Below are 23,310 nucleotides of genomic sequence, written 5' to 3'. Positions count from 1 at the left end.
TGGAGCAAATGACACCGCTGCTTAATTTCAGAGTACGTCTTGAAATGGCTAGGAAGAAAACTGTGAAAACCAGGAGAATTGCATTTAAAGGTCATAGGAACATATTGGAAATAGCTTCCTTAAAATCTTTAAAACCACAATAAACATGACTTGCGAAGATAAATTGTAATATCAATTAGGAAAGCAGCAGGGAAATGGATACCATATTTTTCCTCTGCAGCCATTACTTAATAATCAGTCAGAGGATGTTACCCAGCAAGCTCTTCCATTATTGGCAAGTTCCTCCTGCATAATTGGCAAGTCATTTACTTTTTCTTCTTCCTTAAATGCTTCTTGTCTTGCATTTCAGGGCCCCATGGGAAGATCCTGCTGTGCATCACACGGAAGGCACTCTCAAAATAGAACATATACATACAAAATTGCTTGGAGCAAGGTGGTTGGGACACTGGCTTGACAATCAGCAAGCCCACGTTTGAGACCCAAGTGCTGCTGCATTACGGGGTGAGCTTCCATCACTCGCTCCGACTCCTGCCGAACTAGCAGTTCGAAAGCATGTAATTGCAAGTAAAGATAGGTACCACTTTGGTGGGCAACTCTATGGGGACACGCGTGGAGCCTTTAACCAGGCATCCCCCAGGCGACAGTGATGTCAACAGCTAATCCTTTCAACCCGGAAGTGCCTTGCAAGGCCCTTCCAAATTGAATGTAGTACTAGTAGTATACAAAATTGCTCTGCTTTTATCATAAGAATACCTAAAAATGGGGCAAATTGCTAGGCATGGATGTGGGAAAGTTAAGAAGGAGAAGCCAATTACTGGTCTCCAATAAAATTTGACCCCTACCCCACCCCCCATATGCTGTAGATCAGGGGTCTTCAAACTTGGCAACTTTAAGATTTGTGGATTCAACTCCCAGAATTTCTCAGCCAACCCTGGCTGAGGAATTCTGGGAGTTAAAGTCCACAAGTCTTAAAGTTGCCAAGTTTGAAGACCCCTGGTGTAGATCTTCATACTAGCAATAAAACTGCCAAGCAAAGGGACTGGTTACATGCATGGCTGCATTGCTCATGGTAGAGGGAAGTTTTGCAGCCAATGAAAAACAAACGTAACAGATTTTATTCACCCTGCTCAACAATTCATAGCCAGTCGACTATAATCTACCATTGTGCTGCCTGGCCATTATCTTTCCAACGCAACTGAAGGTACCAGTATTCCAAAAGTTACCATAGAGGAAAGTGGAATTTGCAAATAAAATCTCCATTGGGTGTACAAAAATCAACAAGAAGACAAGTCTTTCCCTTTTGTACAAATTTCAGAGTTGTATGCAAGCTCTCTTGAGTCACCTTGTAGGGAAGACGAGTGGCACAGAAATTTAATAATCAATAAATAAACATTTTTTGACCCACTCTGCAAACATCGGGACCAGCTATAGATCTTAGTATGAAATAAATCAAACCTAACTTCAGCGGATAAGCAATGCTACTTTTGCTTCAAAGTCACGTTTTTTTTTAAAAAAAATCCTGAAATAATCACATATAATATCTAGCGTGCAGACCTAATTAAATTTAATATGTAGACTTATGCCCTAATTCTATCTGTACTTTGGCGAAAAGGAAGTAGCAATTTTAAAGAAAGCTATCACTCATACATTTATTTAACATAGAGGGTAGCCTACAGGCTTTAAGATACTGGTGAGTTATAATTCCCTCTAGCCTCAGCCAACATAATTAATGGCAGAACCTGCTGGGAATTGTAGCAGAGCTGGAAAATCACAGCTGAGAGAGATCTATGGATGAATAATGCTGACTGCCTCCACCCAGTTCCATGAATGTTAACACCTGCCTATGGAACAGGAGTGTCTTCCGGGACGAAGCTCTCACCAATGCATGTCTGCGTGTGAAAACTCAGAAAGGATATCCAGGTAGTCCTCAACTTACTACAATTCATTTAGTGACCGTTTGAAGTTACAACAGCACTGGAAAAAGTGAGTTTGGACTGTTTTTCACACTTAACCCTTGCAGCATCCCCAGGGTCACATGATCAAAATTCAAACCCTTGGCAACTGATTCATATTTATGACGATTGCCGTGTCCCTCGCTCACATGATCACCTTTTGCGACCTTCTGACAGGCAAAGTCAACGGGGAAGGCAGATTCATTTAATAACCCTTCTATCAGTTTAACAACTGCAGTGATTCACTTAACCACTGTGGCCAGAAAGGGCATAAAATGGAGGCCTAATTCACTTAGCAGCTGTCTTGCTTAGCAACAGAAATTTTGGGCTCAGTTGTGGTCTTAAGTCAAGGACTACCTATAAATGTTATTTGTGGAGATATCCGTTCACCGGGCAAGCCAGCGAGTTCCGTTTATACTCCGGTCTAATGGAGAGGTAGGCAACACGGTACCCCAAACAGCTTTCTGGTGAGGAGGGTATGCAGAGAACTGTTGCATTGTGCCTTAGGGTGGCCGGTGCAGGGTGCGGGGGATGTGTGAGGGTGTCAAGGTACCTGAGTGACTTGTGATATTTCCCTACAGGAAGGTGACAAATGGTGATCAAATACTTATAGGACACATCCACCATCTATGCTGTACCATGTGATCGTGGGAGTGACGAAACAGCCAGAACTTTGAGAGATGGTTCTAAGTACCCCTTTTTCAGCACCATCATAACTTTGAATGGTTGCTGAATGAGTTGGCATTAATCAAGACCTATCTGTAATTGTGTATAATTTTTCCATTTTTGTAAACATGCCAAAGCATTTGGCTTAAGTGTTTATAGAATTTTGGAGCAGTTTTTAATTTGAAGAATCATTACTGAGATTCTGTTAATTATTACTTGACTCAAGATAGTTTAATCCCCTGCCTCAAAATGTTTTCAGAAAACCTTACAATTAAAGCACTTTGCATATTGATAAATTCACTGGTTAATCAACTAAGACATCTAGAATCTCATTTTGCCAATTAAAGCATGCAATCTTAGTTAATAACTTTGGGAGGCCTTTTAACTTTTTCTCAGGGAAGAAAAACTCTTGGAAACCAGGTGTGGATAACAGGTTTTTGTCATTTTTGAAATTCAAATTTATTTTAATGAGACATCTGCTGTCAGCAGGAGTGATGCTGAGAGGCAGGCTGGAGATGAAGGACCTTCCAACAGGGGAACTCAAAGCAGATTTGATTGTTTACATCTAGATTAGTTTTGCTTCTGTGATTTCTCTCTCTTTTCCAAAATGGAAAAATTGCAGTTTTCAAGAAAATGATAATCAACTGTCAGTCACTGTGACTGCCTGATGTAGGAGATGATCAGGCTGAGCCTGAGAAGGGATCAAACATGTCATCAGTCATGAGTCCCTTCGTGTCCACAAGGGATTTAAGTCCAGCCCACCTTGAATTCCATAGACTCTGATCTACTACCAATTTGCTTTCACTGTTAGTGGTTCAGATTCTTGTAGAGCACTTAAGCTTGCAATAAATATTTATACCCATGTGAACTGCCTGCTTCTTCTGATTTCCCTGGCACTTGACACCTGGCTTTTCAGTAGACTCCTTAAACCAGACATGTCACGTGACATCGCTCAACGTATCAGGACGGTTTTGTGATTGCCAGCAATGGGGTGGGTGTGGCTTCTGCATGACACATCCAGCCCGCGGATCGGCAGTTTGACACTCCTGCCTTAAACTCAAGAGTTAACTATCCTTTTTAAAATCTTACTTTCTCTAACACAGGGGTGTCAAACTGCCAGCCCGTGGGCCAGTTGCATCATACGGAGGCCGCACCCATCCCAGCTCCGGCAATGCAAAAAAAGCCATGATATCTCACGACACTTCATGTGATGCAACAAGTCCTGTGCTCTAACACAAACACCCCCCACCCTCCCCTGACACACACACATTTCCTCATATAAATATGTAAAGACAGTCTTCCCTTGGCAGTCTGTTGGAAGAAACATTTTGCAAATCACCAGACAAATGTATGAAACTACATTTAAACCATTCCCAATGTGCTTGGGTGTAAACATTAGACAATTAGTTTCTTCCTCTTTGAGGAGAAAGGCTATACGTTTTCAGGGCATATTGGAAACTCTGGGTGCATACACTCAGCAATTGGTTAGTTCAAAATAGAAAGTATGAACCCTGATTGACTGGTATTCTCTGATCTCCAAGCATTGGTTTGTTCCAACTAACTGAAGATGCTAGTTGGGTAAAGGTGTTTTCTGCAAGCTCCAGACTAGGTATGTATTGACAACACAATATTGAAAATGTTTTAGAACTGCAGAAGCAGAGGGCCATTTTGAGAAACTGGATTTACCCAGAAAGGGTATCGGGGCTTGATAGGCAAATGGAAGGCTGGTGACGTAGCAGATCTCCCTGATGCCTCATTGCCCTAGAATTGGCATGCTATGATTGTTCTGTTCTGAACCACGGTTGCAATTCTTCTACCCTCATCAGCAAAAGGTTTGAGAGAGATGCTGTATTTTATCATAGTCCCAGTCCAACCTCATGTATTCCACAGGTGGCACGATGTTTGGGTAACTGGCACAGTTGGCGTGCATCTCAAGGTCTTCTCCAGTTTTGTTTCTCCGTAACTGTCTCCCTGATAAGGGAGACACATTCTTCTCTCAAGTGGATAGAGCAGACATGTCAAACTCACGATGTCACGTGACATTACAAAGACCTGGGAGTGTTTCAAGCTTTTCTTTTCTTCATGAAAATAATCTTTTGTAAAGATTCACTTGAGCCAAAAAGTATGGTAGGCACCAAAAAGGTGCCTCAGGACATATGGGTTTCAGCCACTATATTTCTGAGTCCCAGTCAGATCCCCAAACCAGTATTGTTTTCCCTGCATGTGTGCTCTTGTTTGGGGCCTGCCATTCTGCTGGGAGGGAGGGGGATTTGCTTTCTCTTTGGATAACTTTTGCTTTCTACATTTCCTCTCCTGCCTCTATCCCAGGTGTGTCAAACTGCCGGCCCGCAGGCCAGATGTGTCACGATGAAACTGCACCCACCCCATTGCTGGCAATGGGGAAAAAGCTCCGATATGTCGTGTGATGTCACGTGACATCGTGAGTTTGACATGTCTGCTCTATCCACTTGAGAGAAGAATGTGTCTCCCTTATCAGGGAGACAGTGACGGAGAAACGAAACTGGAGAAGACCTTGAGATGCACGCCAACTGTGCCAGTTACCCAAACATTGTGCCACCTGTGGATTGGCTGGATTTTAAATTTATTTACTTATTTTTATTTATTTATTTTATTTTATTAGACTTATACACCGCCCTTCTCCCGTAGGACTCAGGGCGGTTCACAAGGTTTTTTAAAAACAATACAACAAATTACAAAAATTAAAAACAATTAAACTGATTACATTAACCTTGAAATAAAACCCCATGTCCATGTCCCCAATGGACATCATGACTTTGGTGGGAGGAGGAAGATTGTTAGTTTAACTATACCGTTTAAGCGGGACTTTCCCCAGATCTCGCCTTGATGTCCCTACTGTCACTAACCCCTAATAAAAGTTCCGTTTGAGACAATGCCTGTTTCAAGAGTTCTGCTTTCTTGGGTGGTTAGCTGAGGTTGTATTTCCTTCAAAACTGGTAGTGCTTTTAGCAGTGATAACCAATACTCAGAGAGCGGAAAAAATAAACTGATGGAACTCTCTCACACTTATCTATAAGTTCTCAATTTATGCTCATTTCTCACCATACAAAAAGGTATTTCTTGAAAGGGTGAGAAAAATATTATAAGAGATGGAGTTTGGAAGGATTTTTTTCATTTCAGAAATTGGAACCAGATGTTCTCCTTTAATGCTTCTTGGCTCTTTGAAGGCTAGACAAAAGGGCAATGTGTATTATATGCATTTTGGTTGAATAGAGCTGGATAGGATGACTCTGTGACTCAGCGCTAATAGCAAGTAAATAGAACTAAAACCTTACCTGGAAGAATGTCCCTCCTGAATTGAAGGTGGCTTTGTTTGTAATGTATTCAGAACATTCAATAAGCTTAGTAAATTTCACAAAGTAAAGGAAATGGGGATTCATTTTCCCTAAGGACATTTCTCCACTATTGAGTTAAAGTTCTATCAATCTACTCTTGAGTTATTACACAAAATTGGCTGTCCTTGCCAATCTCTCACCTGACTGTATTACATCAGTTCACAGTCACTGCTGAATTCCCGAGTGTGCTCCTTTTTCTAGGCAAGGTGACTGGAGTGGAAGAGGTGAGGGTCCCTGCCTTTGAGCAATTCTCCTTCAGCACATGAATTACTAGTGGCCTCTGCCTCTCTTTTCAGGACCGGTTAGTCTGTTTTGCTCCTTCTCCTTCTCCCTCCCTTCCCCTTCCCCTTCTCTCCTCTCTTCTCCTCATCCATCCCAGCTCCAAATCAGTAATGTCAACCAAATACATGTAGGAAGATACCAGACCCCAGAGAGCAGAAGAACAGGCCCTGCCAGATTGTTCAGCCATCTGGACCCTATGGAGCTGGACACCTTAAACTGAAAAGTGACTGAAATGGGATAATACTGGGAAACTGGCAATTAAGCAATAAAGCAAGTTTGGATACTCTGGTTATATTCAGGACCTTGCAGTGAGGGAAATTGTGGGTACTACATCTATCCTAATACCCTTTTGAAGTTGCACAACTATGTGCCATTTTCTTTTCTGAACAAAATAGTGACATTGCACATTATCCGGTTGGATGCCCAGAGAAGTTCATTTCAAAAACTAAGGAGGAAGAAATGGGTATTTGTAGTGATCGTAACTGGTTTCAAAATGCTGGACATTTTTGTGATTAAAGCCTCATGTGCTGCATGAACATGCATTAAAAAGGGGCATTTGTTCACCCAGTCCTGCCCACCATTTTGAAGCCAATGGTGGTCACTGCAGATGCTCCTGGGGGAACTTTTTGATATAGAAGATTCTCAGGAAAATAGTTGTAGAGGGCAAATGCTGTGAGACAACAACATTTAGTGTAAGGAGGAGTTCATATAACTGCAGTTCATCTCTTATCATGGAACAAGAAATACATTTATTATTTTATTTATTAAAGATATATAAAAAGAATAGCATCAGCCCAGTCACCAATAAATCCCACATGAATAAAATTGTTTTCACTGTCCTATAATAGAGACCAGGTTCATCTTGTGATAGTTGTTGTTGTTGTTGTTAGCTGCGAAGTCGTGTCCGACCCATCGCGACCCCATGGACAACGTTCCTCCAGGCCTTCCTGTCCTCTACCATCTGCTGGAGTCCATTTAAGCTCACACCTACTGCTTCAGTGACTCCATCCAGCCACCTAATTCTCTGTCGTCCCCTTCTTCTATTGCCCTCAATCTTTTGCAGCATTAGGCTCTTCTCCATTGTGACAGTATAAGGTCCAAAGTGTTGGAGCTATGATCGAGAAGCACAGACCTCTCATTTATCATTATGACAACTTAAGGCTGTCTGTCTCTTGATGACTTGACAGGGTTGGGCAGAATTATTTGGGAAAAAGCCATTGCTGATATAGGTCAGATCCATGTTGCAAAGGACTTTATGGGTAATAGAGAAAAGATCTCAAGTTTTAGGAACAAGCTCACATGACATAGCCAAGAAAAGAGAGAAGCTGGAAGCCTCGGGCAACAAAGAAGACATTTGAAGACTGAACGCAGACTTTCAGGGTCAAGCAAGAAAGAAAAGGAGACCTATTTTAGTCAAGAACATCAAGAAAAGGAAAATGACAAGAAAGGAAAAAATATTTATAAAAAAAAATCAAAAGAGATCATGGGAAAAATTAGAGTTTAAGTAGGACTACCAAAAGATAATCATGGAAGAAATATACTAGAAGCAAATGCGGTAAAGGAAGACCTTTACAAATGGCATTGTGAATGCAGAAATATTTGCAAACAGAAGGTGTTAGGCATATGGTGTTAGCCTACAATGTTGGGTTGAAAATATATTAACCATAATGCTATGTCTTTAAGAAGTTAATTGGCCAATGGGTGTGTAAGTGTTCTCATGGCCATAAGAGGAAGCTAGGAACGTAGCTTCTCTCTCTCTCTGAATTCACTGCTCTCTACTATTACTGTTTTTGCTTTGCTGTTGGTTTACTACTGTTGTAAACCTGAACTGTGTATTGACCTCTGGACCGGTAAGAAGACTTTGTAGTTTGGATTACTCCTTGGACTGTTGCTATTGTGTATGACTTGGACTGTTTATTTTTGACTGTGCATTTTTGTTCTTGCACCACCTTAAAGTAAAATACTTTTTGCTTTTACAACTCAGTGTACTCCTGTGTGTGACTCTTACTGCTCTCAGTACCCTTCCTTGTCTGTGCAACTCTTTGGTAGCACAAGGAGACCTCTGCACAACAAATTCCTTAACAGAAGGTGTTTTCAGGAATATATTTTACTAAACACTTACGTATGGGAAGCAATGAATCAGCTATCAAACAGAAAAGACAAGTATGAAATATCTATTGAACCATTAGGTAGGGCAGTTAAAGTGCTGATGCTGCAGTGAAGAAGGAAGATGTAGGAGAACAGACAAATTACTAAACCATTTCATTATAAATGGTCCTTAATTTAAAATGATTTGTTTAGAGAACATTCAAAGTGATCAGTGCTGAAAAAATGACTTACAACAGGTCTTCACAAGATGCCTCACTTAACGACCCCACCACTTAACAAGTTTTCTGGTCCCAGTTGTGATCATAAATTGAAGCTTGCCTGTAATTCCTTGTCAAGCAAAGTTTTGTTCCAAATCTGATATCAGGAAAGCCAGAGAGACATGAGATGACATATAACAAAAAGTGAGGAGAACTAGACGATTTAAGGAGATGAGATGACATAGTTAATACAACAAAAAATGAGAGAACTAGAGAATTATCTTTGCTGTACCATCTACAGCAGGGATGTCAAACTGCCGGCCCGCAGGCCGGTTGCATCATGCAAAGGCCACGCCCACCCCAGCTCCGGCAATGCAAAAAAAGTCTCAATACGTTGCGACACATCACGTAACGTGGCGGCTTTGACACTCATGATCTACAGGAAGACTTTGATTGCATAGATCATGCCTGTGTGTAGAACACACATCCAGGCTAAAGCAAATGCCAGAATATCTCATTTTTCTTTTGAGGAAACTACCATGAACAAGGTGCTAATATAAAAAAAAAACTGAGTTAACATATGCAGACATTAATTTGTTAGGTAAAAGTGAAGAAGACTTAGATGACTTCATTAGGAAAGTCTAAAAAATAGTATTAACTATTAGGAAGACAAATATGATGTCAGCCAGGATGCTTTGTGAATTCATATTGACTGTAAAGAAGTAAAGGTGGTAGTGTTGGTTTGGAGGTCAAAGAGTAAAGATAGATCATGTGTTAGAGAAGTAAACAGATTCATGCAAGGGAGGATTAATGCAATGCCAAACTTCGATAAGATCCTGAAGACTATTTCCATGGCAACAACAATCAAACTAGTTAAAGCGGTGGGTTTTTTTTTCCAATGATAATGCATTGCTATGAAAGCTAGACACTGAGGAAAAGTGAGAGAAAGTAGATTGTTGCCTTCAAATGATGGATCTGGTAATTGAGAGTATCACAGACTGCAAGACCAACCAATCAATTGGTCCTGGAAGAAATAAAGATTGACTGTTCCCCTCAGGTAATGATTAGTAAGCAGGAACTTCTATTTTGGGACATGTAATGTGAGTAAATGATGGATTGGAAAAAATAGCTGACAAGGTGGAGGGAAAGACAACAGATAAGGTAGATGGGTGGAATCAGGGCTATCATTCAATGTCCTGGAAAGTCTCTGAATTGTTGCTGGGGTCAAACTGAAAGGAGAGCATTTTGATCATACAGGAACCAGGCGTCAAACCTGACTTGATGACAACCAGCTAAGACTGTTTCATCTGAAAGCTGGAAATGAGATAAGGACAATGTTCTGCAACCAAATAGTGTTGTTAGGCACGACAACAACATAGTTAGCCATAAAAGCCGTAAAAATATCTTGTGATTCAGTCAATAAAAAATACCTCCTAACTTCCTGACTAATTTTTTATATTGAGATACTTTTAAATGTTCAAATAGGATAGCTGAAATTTAGATTGGTAACCTGTAATAATAATTTCTCCATGAAGTAGATAGTAAATAGGTACCACTTTGGTGGGTAGGTAACTATTCAGTGTGCCTCGGTATACAGTCATGCTGGCCACATGACCACAGAAATGTTTTTGGAGAATGTTAGTTCCCTCAGCTAAGAAACAGAGATAAGCCACCGCCTCCTAGAACAGGACACAACTGGACAGGGCAAATCTTTAGCTTTACCTTTAATAATTTCTTCAAAATTCATCAGACCAGAAAGAAGCACAATGAAAATTAAGACGGTCCAGCATTGCCCTCTGGCGGCCAAAAGTAATTATTTACATATGCTCTGATTTTTAGGAGCCTTGGAAAATCTGAATATCCCTCCTCCAGCCCCCCACCCCAAAAAAGGAAAAAAAGGTTTTTCAACTTTTCCAAGAGTAATATACTAAAAAATTAAATTAAATTAAATTAAAACATTAAATTAAAAAGCCATGAGTTACAAAATCTTAACTAATTCCCAGGATTATTCACCACAAAGCAAGTGATAGTAAATTGAAATGACTGCATTAATAACGTGTCTGCAAAGAAACAATAAATGAATATATGTTCCTAAAGACCAAACTTGGTGCAATGTTAGAAGGTTCCTGGTCAAATCTACCTAGCTTTTATCTCTCTCAACCAAAAAGAGTTTTGAGGTGAAAATTATTTAAATTGTTACTATTACAAAAGGGACTTTTAATTCCTCTTCCCCTCAGAAATAATGAATGCATCATTTAGAGGAGTTATAGAAGATAAATTTAGGGAAAGAAAAAAAATCTAATTTCACCTGTTTGGGGAGAGTCATATGTCGAAGTTTACAGATTATCAAATGTATTACTGATCTTTACAACTGTGCTTCAAGCTAAGCACTTAGATATTTTAATTATATAGTTTGGTGCATCAGAGTTTTAACAATCAAATCCTTTTCCCTGGTATTTTATTTCTCTCAAAAAACCCACCTTTCTTCAAATGATCAACATTCCCCACAAAAAACAAAGACCTTTCTATAATCTATTTTATACCATGCCAGATTATCATTGATCCTGTAATTCTTGGCTTCCCTATGTTATTCTTCATGGCAGCATGGTGGTATAAAATTCTACTAAGCCTAAAAAGGTAAAGGTAAAGGTTCCCCCGCACATGCGTGCTAGTCGTTTCCAACTCTAGGGGCCGGTTCTCATCTCCATTTCAAAGCCGAAGAGCCAGCGCTTGTCCGCGGACATCTCCGTGGTCATGTGGCCAGCATGACTAGACACCAAAGGCACACGGGATGCTGTTACCTTTCCACCGTAGTGGTCCCTATTTTTCTGCTTGCATTTTTACGTGCTTTCGAACTGCTAGGTTGGCAGAAGCTGGGACAAGTAACAGGCGCTCACTCTGCTACGCGGCACTTGGGATTCGACCCGCCAAACTGCCGACCTTCTGATCGACAAGCTCAGCGTCCTAACTCACTGAGCCACCGCGTCCCTTACTAAGCCTATGCAATTGTTAATTTCCTCAAATCCAGTAATAGCCATTAAGAAATCTGTGTAATTGGTCTTTTGAGCATTATGTAATTTTGGTTCTGCATTTTTGTGTACTGATGTTCCTGTCTTCTCTTCTCTACATCAGGGGTGTCAAACTCGCAACATCACATGACGTGTCATGACGTATCACAACTTTTTTTCCATTGCTGGCAGTGGGGTGGGCGCAGTTTCGGCATGACGCATCCGGCCCACAGGCCGGCAGTTTGACACCCCTGCTCTACATTAAAGACAATGACAGCAACTAGACTTCACCTCTAGATCCACCCCACAGCCCAATTTAATTCACTGGCCACTGTCACTGACCTGACTCAACACTTGTTCAGATTTCTTCTTGTTCAGGAATTCTGGGATTTGCAATCCATGTATTGGGAGGGAGGACACTGATTTTGAGGAAGGCTGCCAAAAGGGATGCTTGCTGAAAGACAGATGATGCCCTGGACGTCTGAATTTGATCCAGGCTACAGATGGCAGCATATGGATAATGTAGTCTATACTTTGCAAATAAGCAAGGCAGAGGCTGATTGGTCCTTGATTGGAAGAACACAGGAAATGCCAGGGCTGTAGGCTAGACTGGGAAGAGGTGTGAGGTGGCAAACCACTTCCAAACTGTTGCTAAGAAGACAATATGGGTATATTGAGGTCAAGTTTTACTGAAGGACATCTTTACTTTTACCAAATTAGTAGGTTAATTTCCACTTCTCTCATCAATTGAAGGAGGTTTTACAATATGGAATGATTGAAATCTCAAAGTGGTACTTTGTGAGAAAATTTGCCTGACACATTAAACTCTTCAGACTAGTTAGTATGACCAGGCACGCTGCCACCAGAATCACTTCTAGTGCAGGTAATTATCACTGGCTCTTCTCTGGGCAAATATGATATGAAAAGACTATTATGCTAAGCAGAACTGAAAGTATTATTGGTAGGTTTCAATTTCTGGTTAGCGCTACGTAGAAACGATGGCTGTTCTGCATTTATATATCATACTTAACCTACCATTCTTGGTTAAGAGCCACTTCATACAAAGAAAAAAACTAACATAGGTATTCATTTTAATCAGCCAGAGTAAGTATGTGTATGTATATATATACATACAGTATATATATGTATATATACACACACATTCTGTATGTATGTATGTATGTGTATGTGTGTGTATACACACACACACACACAAAAGATTCAGCAAGAGTCCCATTTCAGTGAAATTTACCCAAATCATTTTGAATAAGAAAAGACAAAACTGAATGTCTACTTTTTTTGCTATTTCTACTTTTTTTTAACCAATATAGCATTCTATATGTTTCTTAACTTCTCCTTGCTTCCAGCTGCCAACATTTCTTCCAACAATTTTAATTCCGGTTTCAGCACTTCTTTTAGTCTAATATTTCCAGTTATATGATTTGCATGTAAGGTAAATGACTGTATACAAATTTTGGTGAGCTCTTTTCCAAACTTTGAACCATTTAGTATCTCCATATTCTAAAACCATTTAATAGCTTCATATTCTAGAACCATTTGGCATCTCCATATCCTAGAACCATTTAGTATCGCCATGTTCTAGAACCATGAAAGTTGCTTTCCCTTCCCCCCCCAAGTATTCTAGAACCATTCAGTAGCTTCACATTCCATATTTACTTAGTATCTCCACATTCTATTCTAAGTGTTGATTACTGGTCATCAAATTCTCCAACAGGCAGATAAGGAGGCCTGTCCTGGAGGAAATTAGACTGCCAGAATTCAATAATAAATGAATTAGAACTGGATTACTCAAGGGAAGCACTACTAATTAAACTTAAATATTTTGGATATAACTTTACTCTGGATACCTAAAGCAAAGGCAACAATTGTGGGAGATGATCCTAATGCATGAAAAAATGGAAGACAGCTGAAAAAGAAGACATGTTGGCTAAATACTGTCATTGACAAGAAGCAAGAGTTTATAAGAACTCAATTATCAGTTTCTGGCAGGAAATTCAGGTAAAAGTATGTGTATTGGGTCAGAGTCAGAGTTAAGCACCAACTAAGGAACTGAAGACTTATGTTTAGCACTTGATTGTACAGTTCAGCAACCAGCTTCCAAGTCACACTTAGATCTATAATGTAAACCAAATAAAAAAATCATAGGATGTAGCTTAGAGAAGAACAGACAAATGTGTTGATGTTCTTTTTTAATAAAATAAAATAAAATAAAATTCTAAGGCTGATTTGTCCTGAATGACAAGGCTACTCCACCACCTATTGAAAACTGCTGGATGAACGTTGGACTCAATTATCCCCAAAGCATCATAACTTCTTCCCCAATCACTGCCCTTGTCACACACTTTGTAAATCTGCCAAATACTAGAATGCTTAATTTTTTACTTAGAGACCAGTGATGCAGAAAAAAAGAACAACCACAAAAGCCTCTCATCCATCCAGTCGTTTATCTTAAACGTTATGATTTAAACATTCATTTAAAAATCCACAGCTGTGGTTGTATTACACGTTTTCAAAGTTTAGGTCTATCCTGAAAATCCAAAATTTTGCAAACCACATTGTTGTTGTTATTATTATTATTATTATTATTTACACAAATGGGGTAAAATAGAGAATGTGGGGCTGGAACAAGGTTGAATGACTTTGCCCACTACACGTGAAATGTGTAGTGATTGTATCTCCCAGAATTCCCAATCTGGTCATTTGGAGAGATGCAATCCAGCACATCTGAAGGGTTTCAGATTGAAGACATCAGGTATATAAAAAAGGAAGGGTGTCTCATGCATACAAAATGCTAAAGGCTGGGAGCAAATTGTTTTGCTTTTCTCCTCTTTCTTACTCTATAGCTTAAAAAATTAAGGACCAGGGATTGCAATAAAAGTGAAAAAGAGGCCTATATAACTCAGCCCCAGGTTGATTAGACTTGGGGAAGGTGAGATTCAAAGAAGGCATGAATTGTTTTGAGATTCAAGATATGAAAAAAAAAGAACTTTGTCAGCTATAACGGGACAGCATCAAAATGCATCAAGAAATTTTATTTTTGGCAAAATGGGATGCAAATAGCAGCTACTATTTAAAGGATATTATCCCTGCCAAGTTTCAGCTTGACAGCTTTTAAGGTTTCACTCCAACATATTATAGAAACATTTCTCCTCTACTTCCTTAAAGCTAGAAATAGAAGGGACGAGGAAAGACAGAACAAAGACCTTCAGATGATCATCAAGAGTCTAAATTATGCTGAGCAAAGGGAGAAATTTGATTAATAAATAAAATATTCCAATTAAGTTTATTTTTTAACATAACTTTTAAATAAGGATTTTTTTGGGGGGTTGATTTGTTCTTATTTTGCCATTTTGCTTTTCTAGATTGCAAGACTAACAAATGCATGACACTAACAAATGATCCTGGATTTGCCCTTGTGAGATGGAGGGCTTTGCTGGCTTTGATCATTGGGTTTTTGGATACCAAGCTGGCAAGGTTGAACCCATGCACAAACTAATCCTACCACACACAAAAGGGGTGTCAGAGATGACAGACAGAATTCCCCAACCCGCCAGGAATTATCCAGAACCAAAGACAAAGCACACAAAAGATGAAAGAAACAGTGTAATCTACAAAATAAATTGTAATGATCGCAACCACTTCTATGTGGGGCAAACATCACACCAATTAAAAACCAGGATCCACAAACACCGGCTAGCAGTGAAACACCACAATCCAGAATCCTTAATTGCTACCCACATCGACACCAAACAACACCAATTTGATTGGAGCAACACTAAAATCATTGGCCACATTACCACCCGCCACGGTCGTAAGTTCATTGAAGCCTGGCACTCCACAAGCAATTCCATCAACAGATACATTGATCTGCAATCAGCCTACGAACCCTCAGAATCCAAATCAATCATATAGCTAATTGCAGACAACACCAAACCTCAACCAACCCAGGCAAGACCCCCTTCCACCAACAGTTCACCTCCCAATGACCTGAGATAATCTCCCCATCAGAAGACCCACCACCAGCCTCTCACAGATAACTCACCCCTCACCCACTGATAATTCACACCCTCCAATGACCCTGAGCTGGAGTAACCTCCCCATCACAAGACCCATCACAAGCCTCTTTCTGATGACTCATCACAAGACCCTCACTTTTTAAAAAATAGCATCTACAAGTGTTAGCCCGGTACCCATTCACTCACTTTGAGATTTAAGTCTCCCATAATCATGCAAGATCGGTCCCAATAGTGAATACTTGGTTTGAAATATGGGTATATTCCTGACTGGTTAGCCTTGCAACTGTATGAAGGTGATTGCTGAGCTCAACTCCTAATTCTGTTGGTAGTAACAGTCTACAAGTATAGCATATAAGAGCAAATTTAAGTCTTGTAACTGGTCACATTCAAGAACTTGATAAAATGAATGAAGGCCAAAGCAATCTTAGTCATGCTATCTCAAAGGAGCTATGATAGGTTTGAAAATTCAGTGGACAGCTGCTCATATGAATGACAGCAAATTCATCGCACTATTCGATTCTTCCATATAGGGAACGGAAATATATTCCATTATATATTATCTATAAGAATCCCAAAATCAGCAGAAAAGGCTTCTCCTTTTAGAGTCACCCAATGCTATTCATCGCTTTGATGCAGGACTACGCTTCAGTGTATGAATCTCCTTTGAGAGTGAAAGTTGACAAAAGCATCACTGAATTGAGTTACCCATCAGAAAGCTTTACATAACCTAGCAGAGAATAAATCCTATCCTGTCTATGAATTCTGTCTTTACAAAGCTTTGCTCAAATATTGTGAGAACCAAAACTTCCTTCCTATTGTCCCAAGGAATGGTGTAGTTTTGGAACTGGTCTCAAACGGAGGCCTCATTCAGTGGTTTCAAATAGGAAATCACACCTTAGAAGATCACTGTAGTTGAGATCCAGAGGAATGCAACAGTTGTTGAGAGGGTGGGGGGGGAGATCGGGGAGAGAGAGAGAGAGAGAGAGAGAGAGAGAGAGAGAGAGAGAGAGAGAGAGAGAGAGAGAGAGAGAGAGAGAGAGAGAAACACTGACAAAAGCAAGTAGTCCTCTCATTTATGACCATCACAATATCACCATGGTCACATGGTGCTAGGAAACCAGCATGAACTGTATTTACAACAGCTGCAACGTCTCACAGTTGCGTGATTGCCATTTGCGACTTTCCTAGCTAACTTCTGATAATGGGGGAACCCAGATTCATTTAACGACTGCATGATTCCCTTAACAACTGCAGTGATTTGCTTAATAGCTGAAGGAAAAGAAGTCATAAAGTGGGGGCAAAGTCGCTTAACAGCCGTCTTGCTTAGCAATGGAAATTTTGGGCTCAGTTGTAAGTCAAGGACTACCTGTAGTATGATAGGTGAGTTTCTAGCTGCAAATTTCTAAGTTGAGATGGATTTCTTCCAGAGCTGTCCCTCAGGCAAGCTGCCTTTCTTTGCTTGACTGTCAACTACTCAATTTTAAACTGGCTTGACCAGTTTTTTTTCCTCCCAGTGTTGTTTTTTTCTTCTGGCAATGGATAACTCTACCTTTCCTTCCAAGAAATGACTAGAAATATGCAAAATAGGCAATGGACATCCCCCCCATCATATATGGAAACTTTAATACCACACTATTTTTGCACAGGCTTAGCATGGGAGGGAAGAGTATAATTGTTGGCACTATATTACCTGCCAGACAAAGAATGTTTTGTTTGGTAAGATTTTTGTTTTACTTCTTGTATGCATACAATAAATCTGAAACTCATATAATGATCTTTCTTTGTTTACTTTTCTTCCAAATTACTAGTGAATATCCCATTCTCCATATATAAGGCTACATCTCCAACCTGGGACTTTTGATCCCAACATATTTAGAAGACCTTAAACACATTAAAAAAAACTCTTAAGAAGTTAATAATGAAAAATCATATAATAATGTCTGCAATCAGCAGGAAAGAAGATCAAGAAGTATTCTCAATTTTAGTGAAAACTGTACCCCATCCAGAACAATCTCAGTAGGTGGCAGCACCTAATCAATGTTAACTGCCCCTTTTTCACATGATCGGTGTCTGAATCCAACCCCTGAATCCAATGGGAGACCCACAAGGAGAAGAAACAGATAACCTTGGCATATGAAGAATTGAACCCAATTGCTTTCCCCAAGAAAAGCAACAGCACCCATCATTCTCATCTTAAGAAGCAACTGACCAGCTGCCTTCAAAACTTACCCAGACTTTCCAAAACGCTTGCATGCTACAAAACAACTTGATTTAAAAGGGTGATATATGAAAGAACTGCTCAACTTGTGAAGTTTTCAAAGTTAATGCTTAGCAGGAAATGATAAAGCAATACACATCCCTCAAGAGTCCCAGAAATAAAATCATAACCTGTTTTTTTTTTTAAAAAAAAAGAAAACTAACATAAAATTACAGCTACAGCGTGCTTTAAATTTTCTACCAGTGTGGCACTTAATGTACAAAAAAAGAACGCTATTTCTTCTTCTTCCTTTTTCCCCAAAGAGAATGTACGAGGATATTGCCATTGTACACACAATTTTAAAATTATTGTTATATGTTATATATTGTTATGTGCCTCATCCTATTTGGGGGACATGAAGTGGGGTGGTTTTTTTTTTTGTTTGCTGCAACTCTAGTATAAGGGAATATTTCAAGTTACCACTCTCACAGTTGCACAATCCAGGATCATCTAAGCTTAAGGAACTAAAGTCAACAACAGCTGTTTCTTGCTCTTCTGCCAGGCAGTGTCTATATAACCCAAGAGAGGGCTTTCCTGCTCTCTCCAAAGGGACATTTTCTTATTTCATTCTTGACTATTGGTCTGTGCCAGGATAGTGGCCCTTGTTGCAATCCTCTGCTGAAAAGAACAAACAGGTGAGGGGGTAAAATGGACTGGGTAAGGAAAGATACCAGCATCTAAAGATTTGAACTGGTTCTGACGAGCAGCTCCACTGTCTCTGAGCGGTTGGCTGTCTCTTGTCTTCAAATGGCTTTATAGAAGCATCAGAAATAGAAGACGGGATACAGTCTCACCTCTCACTTACTACAACTCCTACTCTGGAGGTTTTTAAGAAGAGACTAGACCGGTATAGGTTCTCCTGCTTGAGCAGGGGGATGGACTAGAAGACCTCCAAGGTCCCTTCCAGATTCTATTCTATTCTATTCTATTCTATTCTATTCTATTCTATTCTATTCTATTCTATTCTATTCTATTCTATTCTATTCTATTCTATTCTATTCTTATTCCCTTATTAGCTCCACTCTTGCCTCCCTGTTATGTCTCTTTTGCATTTCCTTCACCACAGCCCCAAACCAGCTCTGGGCATCAGAGCAAAGAATACATATATACCAGCAGCTGGTGATAATTTTCTACACTCTGGGACTATCACCCCAATCTGGCATCGGAGACAGCTGCTTCACCTCATCTCACATTTCATCTCCAGATCTCTCCTCCCCCCCCCCCGCCTTTGTGCATCTCTCAGATACTTCTGAAAATCAAAGGACTCTCCAGAGGAGAAAAGGCCTCAAACAGGGAGAAAGAGATTGGTACCTACTACACAGGATGTTATTTGTGACTGTTGTGGTTTGCAGCTGCCCCATATGTGCATTTATTATTGTTGTTACTTGTTTTTACTTTTTATTCTATGTTAAACATTCACTTTATGTTACCAGTAGACATTAAAATTTCATGTTTAATAATTTCTGCAACATAGGCAAATCCATCAGGATGGCATTAAAAGAGCGACGTGTCATTCAAAAGTTTTATATTTGAATAATGCTTCCTATCTTGAAATGCATTCCAGATAGGAAGCATTCCAACTCATCTAAAATGCATACAGTAGCATCATAATCGATCAAACTAAAATTTAAACCAAAATGTCCATGTAATCACTTCCACATGAATCTCTATCAATAGATAAGTTAAAAATTTATTATAATTAATAGTTCTATTTTTGACACAAGCCAAAATGCCAGCTTTATAAGACTTTTTAAAGTCCATAGACAGAATAGGAAAAGCCAGCCAGAGTAAACATATTTTCCTAGTGGCCTTTTTTAATAACAGAAATCCTCTTAACAGCTTTTTATTATACTAAATCAGCCTCCCCAACTTAGCATCCTCCAAGTGAGTTTGGCCACACTACTTAGAAATTGTGACAGTTGAAACTGGACGTATCTGAAGAACTCAGTTTAGGGAAACCGGCATAAAATTTTTCCTCCCCATCTTTTCCATTTACCCTATAACTACTGTCAGAAGAACTTCATAGACTATGATTCAATTTATATGCCCTTCACTATAAAAATAGGCAAACCAGGCCAACTGACACAAGCAAACATGAAAAATTGTAAATTATTTTTAATCAAACTATTGTCTCGGAAAGCTGCCTAGCCAGAATATAGTTCAGTTATAAAATAATATGACACTGCTTTGTCAAAATTAATATAACATTCATTTTGATTTTGACAAACCATCCTAAAATGATTGTCACTGTGCCATTTCCACTGAATGTTGGCCAAATGTAATTAGCAACTATTGTAGTAGTAAAGGTAAGATAATACAATTTTACAGGTATGTCTCATGAAAACCACAGTTCAGAATGGAATTCTCTCTGTAGGAAAGCCTCTTTTCAGTGCAATGAGATTTTCATGTACTGCAGTTCAGATGGTTAATGGGGAAAAATAATTAAATGAAGCAGCTGGACATTTGGCAAAAAAGAATGAAAAATCAAAATTGTGAAAAACTTTATTGACGTCCACATGTCTATTCATTTAGGATAGTGATGGTAGAATCAATTAAACTACATATGGGCTTACAGATTGATCATTGCCTGTAATATTTCATCTATCTAGCATAATATCAAACTCTACTGATCACAACGTTTAGAAAAGAGCAGCATAAAGTTTATTCTTAAAACAGGCTAAAAATTCCAAGGCGCTTAAGACAAGAATTCTCTCTCCAGTTCATATATTGATGGCCGACCTGATTTACTCTTCATCCTACACAAAGGTACAGTACAGTCACTATTCTGACCTTCAACATCCATATCCAATAAAGAGGGCATGTGGAATTTAGTTCTCTCCTTGGTATCGGTCAGTGACTTAGCCTTTGAATCTCTGCCGGCCTCTAAATTGCCCATTTCAAAAGGGTTTGGCTTTATACTTTGAGAAATAGCCAGCCAGGGATCCAATCTGCTTCTTAAAGAAGCAGGTCGAGGTCTTGGAACAATATTGACAATTTCTTGCTTCCCTGGTGAAAGGTCATTTTGAAAGTTTGTTTGTGGCACAGCAGACGCATGCAGATTCTCAAGAGTTTCATTTGAAATTCCATTAGCTGAGTGGAAGAGAAAGACATTGAAGAGAAATATAGAACAAGGTTATATAGTGCTGCTACAGTAGAAAAATAACATATATATTAGCCACCACTAACATTTAACTACACAACAAGAAGTAGCATGATACTGAATCATTCTAAGAACTCCATCTCTTTGCCTCACACTCTGCTTTTTTCCCTAGCTCAGGGGTAGACAACCTTGGCTCTTTTATGACTCGTGGACTTCAACTCCCAGAATTCCTGAGCCAGCATGGCTCAGCATGGAAACCTCTCCCTTTTCCCTCAGCGTGGCTCGCTCAGGAATTCTGGGAGTTGAAGTCCACGAGTCATAAAAGAGCCAAGGTTGCCTATCCCTGCCCTAGCTTGTCTTGTCTGAGAGACAACAGCTATTGAAATTTAAGAGACTAAAGTCTTTCTAATCAACTACTATATTAAGTTTCTACCTTGAAACATTGAAGTCAAAACATGAGGACGTCGGCCAAGGGGCAGCTATTTTTCCAGTCCCAATAATTCCCACTGCTTCTTTTTCTGTCTGATGCTTCTTAAGTGCAATATTGTTTGAATTATTCATCAGACTTTTAACTCTCTCTCTCTCACCCACCCCTGCACAAACACCATTTTACTCACTTATGGAATCAGGTGCATTTCCATCTGACATGGTCCGCCTATGACCCCACACTTTGACTTTCGAAGACACGGCACTGGATGCAGATTGAGGTTCTCGTTTCAAAGGAAGACTGGGAGATGGCAAATCAGGATTGGCTAGTTGTTCTTGTTTGCCTGTCTGATTTCCAGGCGAGACACATTCAGTGGGAGCATCATCTCCATTGCCGGGCGCTGTGCTTATAGCGGCATCCTCGCTGTCAGACTGAAGGAGGCATTTAGTAGAAATGGAAGATATGGACAGGAGGTTCACAGTACTTGCACGTGGAGACGACGAAGGGATACACGCCTCCTCTCTCTTGGGCTGCAATCTCACAGGGCTCGCGCTTCTGCGAAACTTCGATGCTCGCTGAAACAGGCTGTCACGTTTCTTCTTCTCCTCCTTAGGCAACATCTCATCCCCACTTTGCAATCTGTTTGGCTCCCTGATATCTAAGCCTAGAGCTATAGAGGCTAGAAGGACAGCACAACCATAGAGTACAGTGTCAGTTTTCTTTTTCGGTAAGGTTCTGCTGATACTGTTTGTTGGGGTCATTTGTGGAGTGCTATTTGCAGAATTTGCAGAATTTCCTTCAAAGCTGTCTTGTTCTGCAGAGTGAAGTTCTTGGTCATCCTTCCAAAGAGGTAGATCAATGTAAGCCTGATTTGGCAATTTTAACTGCTTTGGTCGCTTAGGCTCAAGGCCTTCGGGGGAAAGTTTCTGCTCTGTACAAATGCAAAATTGGTTGATGTGTTTATATATTACGTTCAGAAGTTAAAATATTTTGAAATGGCCAATATGAAATTATAGATAGCATCATAGTGGTACGGTCAGGATGTACTTCTTAAATAAAAAGAAGAGTTTATTGTATCACACAGTAAGACAAAATTCCTGTCTAGTGAAAAGAAAGCAAGACAATAACTTAAAAACCTCACGGGTAGATTTTTATTATTTTTTTATATTCCACGTTTTTCAGAATTTGTTTCCTTTGATGTGAAACAACGCTGTATCTCCTATATGCAATCCCCTTCCATTTTTATGAGTGTCAACTGAATGAAATAAATAAACAATTATCTCAGTTGATTTTTGTGTCCAAAAGAATTTAGTGTGTATAGGTTTAATCTCAACTGTTCCATTAGAAGGACCTCAGATTCAGGATGACTGCCTGGATCTGAATTTACTGCTGAGAGCACGTGACAAGATTAAAATATTGTCTGCAATCACTCTTATAAACACCAAATATATTTTAGGGAAGACAAGGCATATTTAATAAATATGGAATAGAGGTAAATTCTACACTGAGCTAGCAGAATTCTCTTGACAGAACGAGAACTTCCCAATGTTCCTCTTATGCCTTCTAAATCTTCTCTAAAGAAATCTCCCTATCCTCCAGCACAGAACTGGGGCACCATGGAAGTGGGTGGGAATTTGATCCATCAGTTCCAGTAACAGATGGATACCACTGAATATAATCCCCATGCATCAGCATAAGAGGACTTAGATTTCCTTCCCTTGTAACATGTAGAATTGGTCAGGATAGCAATGCAATTAATACTGGGAATTCCAGTCCATACATCTCCTGCCCTGCTAAATGCTTTCAGTATATATGAAATCTTGATGTCCAGTTTCAAAACAGTAAAGTCTAACATAGGAATAAGGGCTTCCCTGGATTGAAAACTGTATCTCAGTCTTATG

General features: G+C 39.6%; 1 protein-coding gene across 2 annotated transcripts in view; it reads right to left on the bottom strand.

The window, feature by feature from the left end:
* Positions 1-20,382: 20,382 nt before the first annotated feature.
* The window catches only part of MAP3K21 (mitogen-activated protein kinase kinase kinase 21), a 50,416-nt gene continuing 47,488 nt past the window's right edge, over positions 20,383-23,310 (bottom strand). For both annotated transcript variants that reach the window (XM_083371521.1, XM_083371522.1), the window contains 2 exons: positions 21,600-22,340; positions 20,383-20,972 (listed from right to left, as the gene is read on the bottom strand). In XM_083371521.1, the coding sequence (XP_083227647.1) occupies positions 20,578-20,972; positions 21,600-22,340 (1,136 nt within the window). In that variant the 3' untranslated portion in view covers positions 20,383-20,577. The remainder of the gene's footprint in view (positions 20,973-21,599; positions 22,341-23,310) is intronic.

The sequence above is a fragment of the Vipera ursinii genome, assembly GCF_947247035.1.
Source record: "Vipera ursinii genome assembly, chromosome: 1".
NCBI classification, from domain to species: Eukaryota; Metazoa; Chordata; class Lepidosauria; order Squamata; family Viperidae; genus Vipera; species Vipera ursinii.
This window is presented reverse-complemented; position numbering and strand designations above follow the sequence as displayed.